The sequence below is a fragment of the Scyliorhinus torazame genome, chromosome 12, assembly GCF_047496885.1.
Source record: "Scyliorhinus torazame isolate Kashiwa2021f chromosome 12, sScyTor2.1, whole genome shotgun sequence".
Lineage (NCBI taxonomy): Eukaryota > Metazoa > Chordata > Chondrichthyes > Carcharhiniformes > Scyliorhinidae > Scyliorhinus > Scyliorhinus torazame.
The window spans coordinates 134,104,029-134,120,125 of record NC_092718.1 but is presented as its reverse complement, the minus strand read 5'-3'; the positions used below and the strand labels follow the sequence as shown (position 1 = coordinate 134,120,125).

The 16,097-nt window shown below is 42.0% G+C and overlaps 1 protein-coding gene across 1 annotated transcript in view; it reads right to left on the bottom strand.

The window, feature by feature from the left end:
- The window catches only part of LOC140387102 (glutamate receptor ionotropic, kainate 5-like), a 150,364-nt gene extending 134,523 nt beyond the window's left edge, over positions 1-15,841 (bottom strand). Inside the window, exons 1-2 of the mRNA XM_072470110.1 lie at positions 15,788-15,841; positions 12,634-12,747 (exon numbers count right to left, since the gene is read on the bottom strand). Coding sequence (XP_072326211.1) covers positions 12,634-12,747; positions 15,788-15,841 — 168 coding nt within the window. The remainder of the gene's footprint in view (positions 1-12,633; positions 12,748-15,787) is intronic.
- Positions 15,842-16,097: the final 256 nt, after the last annotated feature.

Genomic DNA, 16,097 nt, shown 5'->3' with positions numbered 1-16,097 from the left:
ATGGTGTGGTGTTTAATTACAGAGTGTGTGAATGGTGTGATGTTTAATTACAGAGTGTGTGTGAATGGTGTGGTGTTTAATTACAGACAGTGTGAGAATGGTGTGGTGTTTAATTACAGAGTGTATGAGAATGGTGTGGTGTTTAATTACAGTGTGTGTGTGAATGGTGTGGTGTTTAATTACAGAGTGTGAGAACGGTGTGGTGTTTAATTACAGACAGTGTGTGAATGGTGTGATGTTTAATTACAGAGAGTGTGAATGGTGTGATGTTTAATTACAGAGTGTGTGAATGGTGTGGTGTTTCATTACAGTTTGTGTGTGAATTGTGTGGTGTTTAATTACAGAGTGTGAGAATGGTGTGGTGTTTAATTACAGACAGTGTGTGAATGGTGTGATGTTAATTACAGAGTGGGAGAATGGTGTGATGTTTAATTACAGAGTGTGTGAATGGTGTGGTGTTTAATTAAAGAGTGTGTGAATGGTGTGATGTTTAATTACAGAGTGTGTGAATGGTGTGGTGTTTAATTACAGACAGTGTGTGTGAGAATGGTGTGATGTTAATTACAGAGTGTGTGAATGGTGTGATGTTCAATTACAGAGTGTGTGTGAGAATGGTGTGATGTTTAATTACAGAGTGTGAGAATGGTGTGATGTTTAATTACAGAGTGTGTTAATGGTGTGATGTTTAATTACAGAGTGTGTGAATGGTGTGGTGTTTAATTACAGAGTGTGTGAGAATGGTGTGATGTTTAATTACAGAGTATGTGAGAATGGTGTGATGTTTAATGACAGAGTGTGTGAGAATGGTGTGATGTTTAATTACAGACAGTGTGTGTGAAAATGTTGTGATGTTTAATTACCGAGTGTGTGAGAATCATGTGGTGTTTAATTACAGAGTGTGTGAATGGTGTGATGTTTAATTACAGAGTGTGTGAATGGTGCGATGTTTAATTACAGAGTGTGTGAGAATGGTGTGGTGGTTAATTACAGAGTGTGTGAATGGTGTGGTGTTTCATTACAGAGTGTGTGAGAATGGTGTGGTGTTTAATTACAGAGTGTGTGAGAATGGTGTGGTGTTTAATTACAGAGTGTGTGAATGGTGTGATGTTTAATTACAGAGTGTGTGTGAATGGTGTGGTGTTTAATTACAGTTTGTGTGTGAATGGAGTGGTGTTTAATTACAGAGTGTGAGAATGGTGTGGTGTTTAATAACAGACAGTGTCTGAATGGTGTGATGTTTAATTACAGAGTGTGTGAATGGTGTGGTGTTTAATTACAGACAGTGTGTGAGAATGGTGTGGTGTTTAATTACAGAGTGTGTGTGAATGGTGTGGTGTTTAATTACAGAGTGTGTGAGAATGGTGTGATGTTTAATTACAGAGTATGTGAGAATGGTGTGATGTTTAATTACAGAGTGTGTGAGAATGGTGTGATGTCTAATTACAGACAGTGTGTGTGAGAATGGTGTGGTGTTTAATTACAGAGTGTGTGTGAATGGTGTGGTGTTTAATTACAGAGTGTGTGAATGGTGTGGTGTTTAATTACAGAGTGTGTGTGAATGGTGTGGTGTTTAATTACAGAGTGTGTGAATGGTGTGATGTTTAATTACAGAGTGTGTGAATGGTGTGGTGTTTAATTACAGACAGTGTGTGAGAATGGTGTGGTGTTTAATTACAGAGTGTGTGTGAATGGTGTGGTGTTTTATTAAAGAGTGTGTGAGAATGGTGTGGTGTTTAATTACAGAGTGTGTGAATTGTGTGATGTTTAATTACAGTGTGTGTGAATGGTGTGATGTTTAATTACAGAGAGTGTGTGTGAGAATGGTGTGATGTTTAATTACAGAGTGTGTGTGAATGGTGTGATGTTTAATTACGGAGTATGTGAATGGTGTGGTGTTTAATTACAGAGTGTGAGAATGGTGTGGTGTTTAATTACAGACAGTGTGTGAGAATGGTGTGGTGTTTAATTACAGAGTGTGTGAGAATGGTGTGGTGTTTAATTACAGAGTGTGTGAATTGTGTGATGTTTAATTACAGTGTGTGTGAATGGTGTGATGTTTAATTACAGTGTGTGAGAATGGTGTGATGTTTAATTACAGAGTGTGTGAGAATGGTGTGATGTTTAATTACAGAGTGTGAGAATGGTGTGATGTTTAATTACAGAGTGTGTGAATGGTGTGGTGTTTAATTAAAGAGTGTGTGAATGGTGTGATGTTTAATTACAGAGTGTGTGAATGGTGTGGTGTTTAATTACAGACAGTGTGTGTGAGAATGGTGTGATGTTAATTACAGAGTGTATGAATGGTGTGATGTTTAATTACAGAGTGTGTGTGAGAATGGTGTGATGTTTAATTACAGAGTGTGTGAATGGTGTGATGTTTAATTACAGAGTGTGTGAATGGTGTGGTGTTTAATTACAGAGTGTGTGAGAATGGTGTGATGTTTAATTACAGAGTATGTGAGAATGGTGTGATGTTTAATTACAGAGTGTGTGAGAATGGTGTGATGTTTAATAACAGACAGTGTGTGTGAAAATGTTGTGATGTTTAATTACAGAGTGTGTGAGAATGGTGTGGTGTTTAATTACAGAGTGTGTGAGAATGGTGTGGTGGTTAATTACAGAGTGTGTGAATGGTGTGGTGTTTAATTACAGAGTGTGTGAGAATGGTGTGGTGTTTAATTACAGAGTGTGTGAGAATGGTGTGGTGTTTAATTACAGAGTGTGTGAATGGTGTGATGTTTAATTACAGAGTGTGTGTGAATGGTGTGGTGTTTAATTACAGACAGTGTGAGAATGGTGTGGTGTTTAATTACAGAGTGTGTGAATGGTGTGATGTTTAATTACAGAGTGTGTGTGAGAATGGTGTGATGTTTAATTACAGAGAGTGTGAATGGTGTGATGTTTAATTAAAGAGTGTGAGAATGGTGTGATGTTTAATTAAAGAGTGTGTGAATGGTGTGATGTTTAATTACAGAGTGTGTGAATGGTGTGGTGTTTAATTACAGAGTGTGTGAGAATGGTGTGATGTTTAATTACAGAGTATGTGAGAATGGTGTGATGTTTAATTACAGAGTGTGTGAGAATGGTGTGATGTTTAATTACAGACAGTGTGTGTGAAAATGTTGTGATGTTTAATTACAGAGTGTGTGAGAATGGTGTGGTGTTTAATTACAGAGTGTGTGAATGGTGTGGTGTTTAATTACAGAGTGTGTGAGAATGGTGTGGTGTTTAATTACAGAGTGTGTGAGAATGGTGTGGTGTTTAATTACAGAGTGTGTGAATGGTGTGATGTTTAATTACAGAGTGTGTGAGAATGGTGTGGTGGTTAATTACAGAGTGTGTGAATGGTGTGGTGTTTAATTACAGAGTGTGTGAGAATGGTGTGGTGTTTAATTACAGAGTGTGTGAGAATGGTGTGGTGTTTAATTACAGAGTGTGTGAATGGTGTGATGTTTAATTACAGAGTGTGTGTGAATCGTGTGGTGTTTAATTACAGACAGTGTGAGAATGGTGTGGTGTTTAATTACAGAGTGTATGAGAATGGTGTGGTGTTTAATTACAGTTTGTGTGTGAATGGTGTGGTGTTTAATTGCAGAGTGTGAGAATGGTGTGGTGTTTAATTACAGACAGTGTGTGAATGGTGTGATGTTTAATTACAGAGTGTGTGAATGGTGTAGTGTTTAATTACAGACAGTGTGTGAGAATGGTGTGGTGTTTAATTACAGAGTGTGTGAATGGTGTGGTGTTTAATTACAGAGTGTGTGTGAATGGTGTGGTGTTTAATTACAGAGTGTGTGAGAATGGTGTGATGTTTAATTACAGAGTATGTGAGAATGGTGTGATGTTTAATTACAGAGTGTGTGAGAATGGTGTGATGTTTAATTACAGACAGTGTGTGTGAGAATGGTGTGGTGTTTAATTACAGAGTGTGTGTGAATGGTGTGGTGTTTAATTACAGAGTGTGTGAATGCTGTGATGTTTAATTACAGAGTGTGTGAATGGTGTGGTGTTTAATTACAGAGTGTGTGTGAATGGTGTGGTGTTTAATTACAGAGTGTGTGAATGGTGTGATGTTTAATTACATAGTGTGTGAATGGTGTGGTGTTTAATTACAGACAGTGTGTGAGAATGGTGTGGTGTTTAATTCCAGAGTGTGTGAATGGTGTGGTGTTTAATGACAGACAGTGTGTGAATGCTGTGATGTTTAATGACAGAGTGTGTAAATGGTGTGGTGTTTAATTACGGAGTATGTGAATGGTGTGGTGTTTAATTACAGAGTGTGTGAATGGTGTGGTGTTTAATTACAAAGTGTGAGAATGGTGTGGTGTTTAATTACAGACATTGTGTGAGAATGGTGTGGTGTTTAATTACAGAGTGTGTGAGAATGGTGTGGTGTTTAATTACAGTGTGTGTGAATTGTGTGATGTTTAATTACAGTGTGTGTGAATGGTGTGATGTTTAATTACAGAGAGTGTGTGTGAGAATGGTGTGATGTTTAATTACAGAGTGTGTGAATGGTGTGGTGTTTAATTACAGAGTGTGAGAATGGTGTGATGTTTAATTACAGAGTGTGTGAATGGTGTGGTGTTTAATTAAAGAGTGTGTGAATGGTGTGATGTTTAATTACAGAGTGTGTGAATGGTGTGGTGTTTAATTACAGACAGTGTGTGTGAGAATGGTGTGATGTTAATTACAGAGTGTGTGAATGGTGTGATGTTTAATTACAGAGTGTGTGTGAGAATGGTGTGATGTTTAATTACAGAGTGTGTGAGAATGGTGTGATGTTTAATTAAAGAGTGTGTGAATGGTGCGGTGTTTAATTACAGAGCGTGTGAGAATGGTGTGATGTTTAATTACAGAATATGTGTGAATGGTGTGGTGTGTAATTACAGAGTGTGTGAGAATGGTGTGGTGTTTAATTACAGAGTGTGTGAGAATGGTGTGGTGTTTAATTACAGACAGTGTGAGAATGGTGTGGTGTTTAATTACAGAGTGTATGAGAATGGTGTGGTGTTTAATTACAGTTTGTGTGTGAATGGTGTGGTGTTTAATTACAGAGTGTGAGAATGGTGTGGTGTTTAATTACAGACAGTGTGTGAATGGTGTGATGTTTAATTACAGAGTGTGTGAATGGTGTAGTGTTTAATTACAGACAGTGTGTGAGAATGGTGTGGTGTTTAATTACAGAGTGTGTGAATGGTGTGGTGTTTAATTACAGAGTGTGTGTGAATGGTGTGGTGTTTAATTACAGAGTGTGTGAGAATGGTGTGATGTTTAATTACAGAGTATGTGAGAATGGTGTGATGTTTAATTACAGAGTGTGTGAGAATGGTGTGATGTTTAATTACAGACAGTGTGTGTGAGAATGGTGTGGTGTTTAATTACAGAGTGTGTGTGAATGGTGTGGTGTTTAATTACAGAGTGTGTGAATGCTGTGATGTTTAATTACAGAGTGTGTGAATGATGTGGTGTTTAATTACAGAGTGTGTGTGAATGGTGTGGTGTTTAATTACAGAGTGTGTGAATGGTGTGGTGTTTAATTACAGACAGTGTGTGAGAATGGTGTGGTGTTTAATTCCAGAGTGTGTGAATGGTGTGGTGTTTAATGACAGACAGTGTGTGAATGCTGTGATGTTTAATGACAGAGTGTGTGAATGGTGTGATGTTTAATTACGGAGTATGTGAATGGTGTGGTGTTTAATTACAGAGTGTGTGAATGGTGTGGTGTTTAATTACACAGTGTGTGAATGATGTGGTGTTTAATTACAAAGTGTGAGAATGGTGTGGTGTTTAATTACAGACAGTGTGTGAGAATGGTGTGGTGTTTAATTACAGAGTGTGTGAGAATGGTGTGGTGTTTAATTACAGAGTGTGTGAATTGCGTGATGTTTAATTACAGTGTGTGTGAATGGTGTGATGTTTAATTACAGAGAGTGTGTGTGAGAGTGGTGTGATGTTTAATTACAGAGTGTGTGAATGGTGTGGTGTTTAATTACAGAGTGTGAGAATGGTGTGATGTTTAATTACAGAGTGTGTGAATGGTGTGGTGTTTAATTAAAGAGTGTGTGAATGGTGTGATGTTTAATTACAGAGTGTGTGAATGGTGTGGGGTTTAATTACAGACAGTGTGTGTGAGAATGGTGTGATGTTAATTACAGAGTGTGTGAATGGTGTGATGTTTAATTACAGAGTGTGTGTGAGAATGGTGTGATGTTTAATTACAGAGTGTGAGAATGGTGTGATGTTTAATTACAGAGTGTGTGAATGGTGTGATGTTTAATTACAGAGTGTGTGAATGGTGTGGTGTTTAATTACAGAGTGTGTGAATGGTGTGATGTTTAATTACAGAGTGTGTGAATGGTGAGGTGTTTAATTACAGACAGTGTGTGTGAGAATGGTGTGATGTTTAATGACAGAGTGTGTGAGAATGGTGTGATGTTTAATTAAAGAGTGTGTGAATGGTGCGGTGTTTAATTACAGAGCGTGTGAGAATGGTGTGATGTTTAATTACAGAGTATGTGAGAATGGTGTGATGTTTAATTACAGAGTGTGTGAGAATGGTGTGATGTTTAATTACAGACAGTGTGTGTGAGAATGGTGTGGTGTTTAATTACAGAGTGTGTGTGAATGGTGTGGTGTTTAATTACAGAGTGTGTGAATGCTGTGATGTTTAATTACAGAGTGTGTAAATGGTGTGGTGGTTAATTACAGAGTGTGTGTGAATGGTGTGGTGTTTAATTACAGAGTATGTGAGAATGGTGTGATGTTTAATTACAGAGTGTGTGAGAATGGTGTGATGTTTAATTACAGACAGTGTGTGTGAGAATGGTGTGATGTTGAATTACAGAGTGTGTGAGAATGGTGTGGTGTTTAGTTACAGAGTGTGTGAATGGTGTGATGTTTAATTACAGAGTGTGTGAATGGTGTGATGTTTAATTACAGAGTGTGTGAGAATGGTGTGGTGGTTAATTACAGAGTGTGTGAATGGTGTGGTGTTTAATTACAGAGTGTGTGAGAATGGTGTGGTGTTTAATTACAGAGTGTGTGAGAATGGTGTGGTGTTTAATTACAGAGTGTGTGAATGGTGTGATGTTTAATTACAGAGTGTGTGTGAATGGTGTGGTGTTTAATTACAGACAGTGTGAGAATGGTGTGGTGTTTAATTACAGAGTGTATGAGAATGGTGTGGTGTTTAATTACAGTGTGTGTGTGAATGGTGTGGTGTTTAATTACAGAGTGTGAGAATGGTGTGGTGTTTAATTACAGACAGTGTGTGAATGGTGTGATGTTTAATTACAGAGAGTGTGAATGGTGTGATGTTTAATTACAGAGTGTGTGAATGGTGTGGTGTTTCATTACAGACAGTGTGTGAATGGTGTGATGTTTAATTACAGAGTGTGTGAAAGGTGTGATGTTTAATTACAGAGTGTGTGAATGGTGTGGTGTTTAATTACAGAGAGTGTGTGAATGGTGTGGTGTTTAATTTCAGAGTGTGTGAGAATGGTGTGATGTTTAATTACAGAGTGTGTGAGAATGGTGTGGTGTTTAATTACAGAGTGTGTGAATGCTGTGATGTTTAATTACAGAGTGTGTGAATGGTGTGGTGTTTAATTACAGAGTGTGTGTGAATGGTGTGGTGTTTAATTACAGAGTGTGTGAGAATGGTGTGATGTTTAATTACAGAGTATGTGAGAATGGTGTGATGTTTAATGACAGTGTGTGTGTGAATGGTGTGGTGTTTAATTACAGAGTGTGTGAATGCTGTGATGTTTAATTACAGAGTGTGTGAATGGTGTGGTGTTTAATTACAGAGTGTGTGTGAATGGTGTGGTGTTTAATTACAGAGTGTGTGAGAATGGTGTGATGTTTAATTACAGACAGTGTGTGTGAGAATGGTGTGGTGTTTAATTACAAAGTGTGTGTGAATGGTGTGGTGTTTAATTACAGAGTGTGTGAATGCTGTGATGTTTAATTACAGAGTGTGTGAATGGTGTGGTGTTTAATTACAGAGTGTGTGTGAATGGTGTGGTGTTTAATTACAGAGTGTGTGAGAATGGTGTGATGTTTAATTACAGAGTATGTGAGAATGGTGTGATGTTTAATGACAGTGTGTGAGAATGGTGTGATGTTTAATTACAGACAGTGTGTGTGAGAATGGTGTGGTGTTTAATTACAGTGTGTGTGAACGGTGTGGTGTTTAATTACAGAGTGTGTGAATGCTGTGATGTTTAATTACAGAGTGTGTGAATGGTGTGGTGTTTAATTACAGAGTGTGTGTGAATGGTGTGGTGTTTAATTACAGAGTGTGTGAGAATGGTGTGATGTTTAATTACAGAGTATGTGAGAATGGTGTGATGTTTAATGACAGAGTGTGTGAGAATGGTGTGATGTTTAATTACAGACAGTGTGTGTGAGAATGGTGTGATGTTTAATTGCAGAGTGTGTGAGAATGGTGTGGTGTTTAATTACAGAGTGTGTGAATGGTGTGATGTTTAATTACAGAGTGTGAGAGAATGGTGTGGTGGTTAATTACAGAGTGTGTGAATGGTGTGGTGTTTAATTACAGAGTGTGTGAGAATGGTGTGGTGTTTAATTACAGAGTGTGTGAGAATGGTGTGGTGTTTAATTACAGAGTGTGTGAATGGTGTGATGTTTAATTACAGAATGTGTGTGAATGGTGTGGTGTTTAATTACAGACAGTGTGAGAATGGTGTGGTGTTTAATTACAGAGTGTGTGAGAATGGTGTGGTGTTTAATTACAGTGTGTGTGTGAATGGTGTGGTGTTTAATTACAGAGTGTGAGAATGGTGTGGTGTTTAATTACAGACAGTGTGTGAATGGTGTGATGTTTAATTACAGAGTGTGTGAATGGTGTGATGTTTAATTACAGAGTGTGTGAATGGTGTGGTGTTTAATTACAGAGTGTGTGAATGCTGTGATGTTTAATTACAGAGTGTGTGAATGGTGTGGTGTTTAATTACAGAGTGTGTGTGAATGGTGTGGTGTTTAATTACAGAGTGGGTGAGAATGGTGTGATGTTTAATAACAGAGTATGTGAGAATGATGTGATGTTTAATTACAGAGTGTGTGAGAATGGTGTGATGTTTAATTACAGACAGTGTGTGTGAGAATGGTGTGATGTTTAATTACAGAATGTGTGAGAATGGTGTGGTGTTTAATTACAGAGTGTATGAATGGTGTGATGTTTAATTACAGAGTGTGTGAATGGTGTGATGTTTAATTACAGAGTGTGTGAGAATGGTGTGGTGGTTAATTACAGAGTGTGTGAATGGTGTGGTGTTTAATTACAGAGTGTGAGAATGGTGTGGTGTTTAATTACAGAGTGTGTGAGAATGGTGTGGTGTTTAATTACAGAGTGTGTGAATGGTGTGGTGTTTAATTACAGAGTGTGAGAATGGTGTGGTGTTTTATTACAGTGTGTGTGTGAATGGTGTGGTGTTTAATTACAAAGTGTGAGAATGGTGTGGTGTTTAATTAAAGAGTGTGTGAATGGTGTAATGTTTAATTACAGAGTGTGTGAATGGTGTGGTGTTTAATTGCAGACAGTGTGTGTGAGAATGGTGTGATGTTTAATTACAGAGTGTGTGAATGGTGTGATGTTTAATTACAGAGTGTGTGAATGGTGTGGTGTTTAATTAAAGAGTGTGTGAATGGTGTAATGTTTAATTACAGAGTGTGTGAATGGTGTGGTGTTTAATTACAGAGTGTGAGAATGGTGTGATGTTTAATTACAGAGTGTGTGAGAATGGTGTGGTGTTTAATTAAAGAGTGTGTGAATGGTGTAATGTTTAATTACAGAGTGTGTGAATGGTGTGGTGTTTAATTACAGACAGTGTGTGTGAGAATGGTGTGATGTTTAATTACAGAGTGTGTGAATGGTGTGATGTTTAATTACAGAGTGTGTGAATGGTGTGGTGTTTAATTAAAGAGTGTGTGAATGGTGTAATGTTTAATTACAGAGTGTGTGAATGGTGTGGTGTTTAATTACAGAGTGTGAGAATGGTGTGATGTTTAATTACAGAGTGTGTGAGAATGGTGTGGTGTTTAATTAAAGAGTGTGTGAATGGTGTAATGTTTAATTACAGAGTGTGTGAATGGTGTGGTGTTTAATTACAGACAGTGTGTGTGAGAATGGTGTGATGTTTAATTACAGAGTGTGAGAATGGTGTGATGTTTAATTACAGAGTGTGAGAATGGTGTGATGTTTAATTACAGAGTGTGTGAGAATGGTGTGATGTTTAATTACAGAGTGTGAGAATGGTGTGGTGTTTAATTACAGAGTGTGAGAATGGTGTGGTGTTTAATTACAGACAGTGTGTGAATGGTGTGATGTTTAATTACAGTGTGTGAGAATGGTGTGATGTTTAATTACAGAGTGTGTGAGAATGGTGTGATGTTTAATTACAGAGTGTGTGAGAATGGTGTGATGTTTAATTACAGACTGTGTGAATGGTGTGGTGTTTAATTACAGACAGTGTGTGAATGGTGTGGTGTTTAATTACAGAGTGTGTGAGAATGGTGTGATGTTTAATTACAGAGTGTGTGAGAATGGTGTGATGTTTAATTACAGAGTGTGTGAGAATGGTGTGATGTTTAATTACAGACAGTGTGTGAATGGTGTGATGTTTAATTACAGAGTGTGTGAATGGTGTGATGTTTAATTACAGAGTGTGTGAATGGTGTGGTGTTTAATTACAGAGTGTGTGAATGGTGTGATGTTTAATTACAGAGTGTGAGAATGGTGTGATGTTTAATGACAGACACTGGGCGGGATTCTCCACTCCCACGCCGAAGTGGCCGCGCCGTCGTGAACGCCGTCGAGGTTCACGACGGTGCGAAACGGCCCCAGTCCCGACTGATTCAGGCCCTGACAATGGGGCAGGATCGGGGCCGCGTCATCTACACGCGCCAGGCCTTGTCGCCCACGTAAAAGCGGCGCCGCATAGATGACGCAGCCGGCGCCGCATAACAGGCGTCATCCGCGCAGGCGCGAGTTGGCCGGCGCCAACCCGCCCATGGTTGGTTGCCGTCCTCTCTAAGTCCGCCCCGCAAGAAGATGTCTGACGGATCTTGCGGGGCCGCGGAAGGAAGGAGGTCCTCCTTCAGAGAGGACGGCCCGACAATCGGTGGGCACCGATCGCGGGCCACCCTACATCTGAGGTACCCGCCGGTGCAGGATCCCCCCTCGCCCCACCGCAGGCCGCCTCCCAGCATTCACGCACCGCCAACGACTGCAGCGACCAGGTGTGGACGGCGCTGGGGGGAACCCGCCGTTTTGGCCTGGCCGCACGGCCCATCCGGGCCTCAGAATAGCGGGGGTGCCGGAAAATCGCCATTTTGGGTGTCTCCGGCGATTCTTCGGCCTGCGAAACTCGACCGGACCATTCCCGCCGCTTGGGAGAATCGCGGGAGGGCGTCGGACCGGCGTCCCGGGAAATTTTGGCGGCCCAGGCGATTCTCCCAACCGGCGTGGGAGTGGAGAATCGCTCCCATTGTGTGTGAACTGTGCGACGAATTGGTGCCGGGATTTTCGGGGTGTGTTTAATTGATGCTCGTGTTGTAGGGAGTATGTTTCAGTGGTGCTGGAGTTTTGGGAGTGTTTTTAATTGGTCTTTGTCTTGTCGGGAGTTTGTTTCAATGGCGCTGGAGATGTCGCGAAGGGGTGTATTGATGGTCGTGTTTTAGGGAGAGCGTTTAAATGGTGCTGAAGTTGTCGGGAGTGTATTTAAATCGTGCTGGGTTTGTAATGAGTGTGTTGTAATAGTGCTGGTGTTGTGGAAAGGGTGTACTGGAGTTGTACTGAGCGTGTTTAAATGTTGCTCGTGATGTCGGTCGGCAGAGTGATTAAATGGTGCTCGTGTTCTATGGAGTGTGGTTAGTTAGGAATGGTAAGGACTGTATTTAAATGATGGAGTTGTAGGAAGTGTGTTTAAATGTTGCTGGAGTTGTACGGAGTGTGTTTAAATGTTGCTGGAGTTGTACGGAGTGTGTTTAAATGTTGCTGGATTTGTAGGAAGTGTGTTTAAAAGAGCTGGAGTTGTACGGAGTGTGTTAAAATGTTGCTGGAGTTGTACGAAATGTGTTTAAATGGTGCAGGAGTTATCCAGAAGGTGTTTAAAAGAGCTGGAGTTGTATGGAGTGTGTTTAAATGGTGCTGGAGTTGTACGGAATGTGTTTAAATGATGCTGGGGTTGTACGGAGTGTGTTTAAATGTAGCTGGGGTTGTACGGAGTGTGTTAAAATGGTGCTGGGGTTGGACGAAGTGTGTTTAAATGGTGCAGGAGTTGTACGGAGTGTGTTTAAATGTTGCTGGAGTTGTAGGGAGTGTGTTTAAATGTTGCTGGAGTTGTACGGAGTGTGTTTAAATGTTGTTGGTGTTCTACGTAGTGTGTTTAAATGATGCTGGAGTTGTACGGAGTGGGTTTAATTGTTGCTGGGATTGTACGGAGTGTGTTTAAATGTTGCTGGAGTTGTACGGAATGTGTTTAAATGATGCTGGAGTTGTACGGAGTGTGTTTAAATGGTGCTGGCAGTTGTCGCGAATGCGTTTAAATTCCCACTGTCCTGATTTAACTGGGTCTAGGAATAGTGATGAAGACCGATTACTCTTACCATGTGCATTCGGTACAAGATGCTAATCCCGAGCGTCATGAAGGGTTTGGAGAAATCGATAACTTTCTCCCTCTCAGCAGTTATTGTGAAGGCAGCAACAGCAAGATCAGCTTTCTGAAAACGCACACACACACAGTCATCCCACACAATTCACATCTCTCTCTTTATCTCTTTCCCTCCCCTATCACTCCCTTTATCCCCCCTCCCTCTTTATCTCTATTTCTTTGCAGAGTTGAAAAGGCTTAGGGATCTGTGCTAGGACCCTAACTGTTCACATTATAAATTATTCACATCATAAATGAATGATTTGGACGAGGGAACTAAACATATTGTTTCCAGATTTACATGTGAAACAAAGTTGGGTGGGAGGGTGAGCTGTGAGGAGGATGCAGAGATGCTTCAGCGGGATTTGGCCAGGCTGAGTGAACAAAGATCAATACAGCACAGGAACAGGCCCTCCGGCCCCCCTGCGCCGATCGTGGTACCTGCCTAAACTAAAACCATCTGCACTTACGGAGTCCATATCCTTCCATTCCCACCCTATTCATATATTTGTCTCGATGCCCCTTATATGCCGCTATCGTACCTGCTGCCACCACCTCCCCAGGCAGCTTGTTCCATGTATTTACCCCACTCTGTGTAAAAAGCTTGTTTCACACAGATGTTCTAAACTTTTCCCTGCGCACTCTAAACCTATGAGCCCTGGTACTTGACTCTCCTACCCTAGGAAAGAGCATCTGACTATCCACTCTGTCCATGCCACTCATAATTTTGTAACCTCTATTAGGTCGCCTCTCAACCTCCGTCGTTCCAGTGAGAACAGACCGAGTTTATCTTACCTCTCCTCATAGCTAATGCCCTCGATACCAGGCAATATCTTAGTTATCCGCTTCTGTACCCTCTCCAAAGCATCCACATGCTTCTGGTAGTGGGGTGACCAGAATTGTACACAATATTCCAAATGAGTCCTAATTAAGGTCCTGTACAGCTGCAACATGACTTGCCAATTTTTATATTCAATGCCCCGACCGATCAAGGCCAGCATGCCGTATGCCTTCTTGACCACCTTATCCACATGTGTTGCCATGTTCAGTGATCGGTGGACATGCACGCCCGGATCTCTCTGCCTGTCAGTACTCGCAAGAGTTCCACCATTTACTTTGTAATTGCGACATGCATTGGACCTTCCAAAGTGCTCACACTTGTCCGGATTAAACTCCATCTGCCATTTCTCTGCCCAAGACTCCAACCTGTTTATATCTTGCTGTATCCTCTGATAGTCCTCTTCACTATCTGCTACTCCTCCAATTTCTGTGTCGTCTGCGAACTTACTAATCAGACCAGCTACATTTTCTTCCAAATCATTTATATATAACATGAACAACAAAGGCCCCAGAACTGATCCCTGTGGAACACCACTAGTCACAGCCTTCCATTCAGAAAAGCACCCTTCTACTGCTCCCCCCTGTCTTCTGTGCCCAAGCCAGTTCTGTATCCATCTTACCAGCTCTCCTCTGATCCCATGTGACTTCAGTTTTTGTACCAGTCTGCCATGAGGTACCTTGTCAAACGCTTTACTGAAGTCCATGTAAACAACATCTACTGCCTTTCCCTCATCTCACATCTTTGTCACTGCCTCAAAAACTCGATCAAATTAGTGAGGCACGACCTCCCCTTCACAAAACCATGCTGTCCATCACTAATAAATCCATTTAGGGACTGGTTTAGCACAGTGGGCTAAATCGCTGACTTGTAAAGCAGACCAAGGCCAGCAGCACGGTTCAAATCCCGTACCAGCCTCCCCGAACAGGCGCCGGAATGTGGCGACTAGGGGCCTTTCACAGTAACTTCATTTGAAGCCTACTTGTGACAATAAGCGATTTTCATTTCATTTCATTTGCTTCCAAATGTGAGTAAATCCTATCTCTAACAATCTTTTCCAATAAGTTCCCTACAATTTATGTAAGGCTCATCGGCCTATAATTTCCCGGATCATCCCTGCTGCCCTTCTTAAACAATGGCTGCTCTCCAGGGGCGGGATTCTACCCTACCCGGTGGGGTGGGGGGTCCTGGCGGGATGGAGTGGCAGGAACCACTCCGGCATCGGGCCACCCCAAAGGGGCGGATTTCCCCGCACCTTTAGGGGCCAAGCCCTCACCTTGAGGGGCTAGGCCCACGCCGGAGTGGTTGGCGTGCCGCCAGCCGGCGGGAAAGGCCTTTGGCACCTCCAAAGCGGCTGCTGACGTCATCCCCGCGCATGCGCAGGGGGTGGGGGGGTCCCTTCCGCATCAGCCATGGTGAAAACTGTGGCCGAGGCGAAGGGAAAAGAGTGTCCCCACGGCACAGGCCCGCCCGCGGATCGGTGGGCCTCGATCGCGGGCCAGGCCACTGTGGGGGCACCTCCCGGGGCCAGATCGCCCCGCGCCCCCCCCCCCCAGGACCACGGAGCCCGTTCCCGCTGCCTTGTCCCGGCAGTAAGAAAGGTGGTTTAATCCACACCGGCGGGACAGGCATTCCAGCAGCGGGACATCGGACCATTGTGGGCTGGAGAATCGCCGGGGGGGGGGGGGGTGCTACCGACTGGCGCAGCGCGATTCCCGGCCCCGCCGAATATCCGGTGCCGGAGAATTCGGCAACCGGCGGGGGCGGGATTCACGCCAGCCCCCGGCGATTCACCGACCCAGCGGGGGTCGGAGAACCCCACCCCAGTTCTCTGGAACTTCACCTGTAGCCGATGAGGATACAAAGATTACTGTCATGGCCCCAGCAATTGCCTCCCTTGCCTCCCGCAGTATTCTGGGCTAGATCCCATCAGGCCCTGGGGACTTATCTATTTTAATGCTTTTTATGATGCCGAACACCTCCTCTTTATTAATATCAACATGACTCAGAATATCTACACACTCTGCCTCAGTATTCACCAAAGAGAAGGACGAGGAGTAAAGGGTAAAGTATTGAGTTAGCATCTCGCCCATTTCCTCTGGTTCCATACATAGATTCCCTCCACTCTTGCTCTTTACATATGTATAAAACGCCTTAGGATTTTCCTTAATCCTGTTTGCCAACGACATTTCATGACCCCCTTTTAGCCTTCCTAACTCCCACCTTAAGTTCCTTCCTACTTTATATTCTTCAAGAGCTTCATCTGTCCTACGCCTTTTATATCTGCTTCCTTTTTCTCTCTGACAAGATTCAGAATATCCCTCATTATCCAGGTTTCCCTATGCTTGCCACCCCTACCTTCCGTCCTCACAGGTACATGCCGGTCCTGAATTCTAATCAATTAACATTTGAAAGCCTCCCACATGCCGGATGTTGATTTTCCCTCAAACAGCCAACACACTTCAGATCCTGCCTAATGGTGATGTAATTAGCCTTCCCCAGTCCAACACCTTCACCTGAGAGCCACTCTTGTCCTTTTCCATAAGCAGCTTAAATCTTACAGAATTATGATCACTGTTCCC